General features: G+C 34.7%; 1 protein-coding gene across 1 annotated transcript; it reads right to left on the minus strand.

Annotated features, from left to right (window-relative positions):
• LOC112459061 (probable chitinase 10) lies at nucleotides 1–2,563 on the minus strand. Its single transcript, XM_025022960.1, has 4 exons — nucleotides 2,061–2,563; nucleotides 1,786–1,971; nucleotides 1,280–1,568; nucleotides 1–1,093 (listed from the first exon to the last, which is right to left on the minus strand). Exons 1-4 carry the CDS (start codon nucleotides 2,502–2,504, stop codon nucleotides 954–956), a joined length of 1,059 nt encoding a protein of 352 aa, XP_024878728.1. The 5' UTR covers nucleotides 2,505–2,563; the 3' UTR covers nucleotides 1–953.
• Between the last annotated feature and the right edge of the window lie 66 nt (nucleotides 2,564–2,629).

Consider the following 2,629-nt stretch of genomic DNA (forward strand, 5'->3'; position numbering starts at 1 on the left):
TTTTAAATTGCTGTAAAAATTAAAATTTTTTATTTTTTAAATTTTGCGCCTATTCATATAGAAAATGTACGTATATAGATTACAAAATCATTTGAAATTTTCAGATTGGATCATTTTTGCGATCCAGAGACTGCACACCGATTTCGTGCTTTGAAATAAGGCGCTCAACAAGATCTGCTATATCTTTTGTTTAAATAATTTTGTTTCATGAATAAAATTTTTTTGTATTGTCTAAGAGTTATACTAGTGTGCAAAAAAAGTTTTTTCTTAAACTTTCTGCCCTTGTAGTGTAATATACTATTTTAACCATTTAGAAATGTTTTAATATTGTTTTTGTAGTAAAATATACACGTACTAAAAATTAGGTAAAACTTTCTAACATCTTTTGTCATTTTACTGCACTACAGATAATCGTGTATCGTTTATTTTTTTTTATTACGTTTCACCTTCTTCTATATTAAGTGCATTCGGGGCACCATGGTACCCACTGCTCTGTGGCACCATAAATCACACACGCCACCAAGCTTAATGATAGATAGATATATAGGTTGATGATATATTTTATTTTTGATTGAAGAAAACATGTCAAAAGTCAGTTTTTCTCCCAAAAAAATGATATTTCAATAGTGGGTTCTGATATCTTGTTTGTCCTGCCCAATCCTGAACAGTGTCATAAGAAAATGTATATAATATAAATTTTTTTTAACTTTTATAACTTTTCGTTATTTTTTGAATAAATAAACGTAGTTTTTTGTGTGATTTATAATGCCTCAGTGACAGACCCATGATGCCCCGGGTATGAGGCACCTTGGGTCATTTCTCAAAAAATGTTTTTTAATTTTTTTTTCCAAAACTAATCAATATTTGCCAAATACGCTAAATAAATTTTAAAATATAATGTTTTAATTATTAAAAAAAAATGAGACAAAAAATCTTATATTTAAAAGTACTTTTCAGAGTTTGAATTCTTGTGGCTTATAGTGCCCCGATCTCCCCTTATATTGGTCTTGATGATGTAGTGGATTCGTATATTGGACGTTTTGTGGTAGTTGTGGATTCGATGTCGGTTTGGCTGACGTCGTTACAACCGCTCCTAATAATCATAAGAAGTAGTATTAAAATGTTATTAAAAAATCATACCTAAAAAATACTATTTCATAAAATATAATCAATATTTATACTTTTTTTATATAATAGACTCCAAACTTTATATTTTTCTACATATTGTACATATCATTGAGATATTTTTTTATTTTAAAAAAATTATATTAACATCTACCTTCTGTAATGGGACACAGCGGGCCTTTCGGATAATTTCTCAAAACTCGATTCATTGTTTTCAATAGCGGACTAGGCTCGCAGTCGCATCTGTTGTTGAAGTCGTCCAGATCTAAGGCCCAAACACTACCACCGCCAAGACCAAGTTTCTTGATCAGTTCTGCCTTCAGTTTGATTTGTTGAGCGTCGTCGAAGCTCACCCACTGATCATCTTTGTAGGCATAAGGGCCGATTCTTCTGTCTTTATCCTGAACGACTGTCCATCCCTTCTTCAACGTTCTTTCACATATCTGTCATAAAAGCAAAAGAATAGATATTTCTTTACTCCTGGAATAAATATATACATCTTTTAGAATATTAAAAATTAATAACTTTTTATTTGCGGCTATTAATTAATGCATAATTAATATTTTCTTACATGCATTTTATTAGAAACTTATTTGATGATTTTTTAATATTTATTTAGATTTTTATTTTTTAATATTTCTATTTTGGACATGAATTTACCTCGTAATATGACAAGAAGCCTGTTGCATTGGTCGCCTCTCCAGCTTCGCCGCCGCCATAGGTTGGCGCGTTTAATCCGTGTACCTTTCTCTCCGCAAGTGAAAATGATTGGCCGTGTAATGGGGCGCCCATGATCAACTTTTTCGGATTTGCACCTTTCTTTATCCAATAATGGATCGAAAAGTTCTAGTGACAAAGAACTAAGTATTTTAAAAATTTCCGATATTATTAGTATAATTTCCATGCTAAATAATTTTCAAAGTAATTAAACTTACAGCATTAGATGTCGGTTTCCAGTCATTCGGTAAAGAATACAGCGGTGCTACGTGGCCAGTCTTTTTGTCCCATTGACCATGGAAGTCGTACGTCATCACAGATATCCAGTCCAGGTATTTGGACAGGATAGGAACGTCGTATCCCGCGTCGATCACCATCTTGCTTGGCGATACGGCCGCAGAGAGAAGTAATCCTCGAGGCTTAAACTCGTTACTCAGTTCCTTCACCAGCTCAGCGAAGCTTTGCTTGTCAGACTCCGGGCCCTTGTTGCAGTCCGCTTGCCAGCATGCCGGATATTTCCAATCGAGATCGAGACCCTCGAAACCATACTTCTCGATGAAGTCAAGAACTTGCGTGATAAATCTTCGCCTAGCCGCCGGCGAGTTTACCTGCAGTCTACTGTATTTGTCGCCGGCCGAATCGTTCCAACCTCCCAGTGTCATCAGCACCTTCAGACCCTTTGCCTTGAACGCCACCACCCTTTCGTAAAACTTGTTGTCTATATCGGCCCAGAGATCGTTGCCCGCGAAAAACGATCTAATATGAATCTAACTAAAATCATATTAAA

Source organism: Temnothorax curvispinosus, unplaced genomic scaffold (assembly GCF_003070985.1).
Source record: "Temnothorax curvispinosus isolate PA1 unplaced genomic scaffold, ASM307098v1 QBEX01009484.1, whole genome shotgun sequence".
Lineage (NCBI taxonomy): Eukaryota > Metazoa > Arthropoda > Insecta > Hymenoptera > Formicidae > Temnothorax > Temnothorax curvispinosus.

Excerpts from the sequence above, each read along its gene's own strand:
- LOC112459061 (XM_025022960.1), bottom strand. The coding sequence starts at position 2,504 with ATGACACTGGGAGGTTGGAACGATTCGGCCGGCGACAAATACAGTAGA. Across the intron at positions 1,972-2,060 it reads GGAAACCGACATCTAATGCT|AACTTTTCGATCCATTATTG; the intron begins GTAAGTTTAATT and ends CTTTGTCACTAG. Across the intron at positions 1,569-1,785 it reads GCTTCTTGTCATATTACGAG|ATATGTGAAAGAACGTTGAA; the intron begins GTAAATTCATGT and ends CTTTTATGACAG.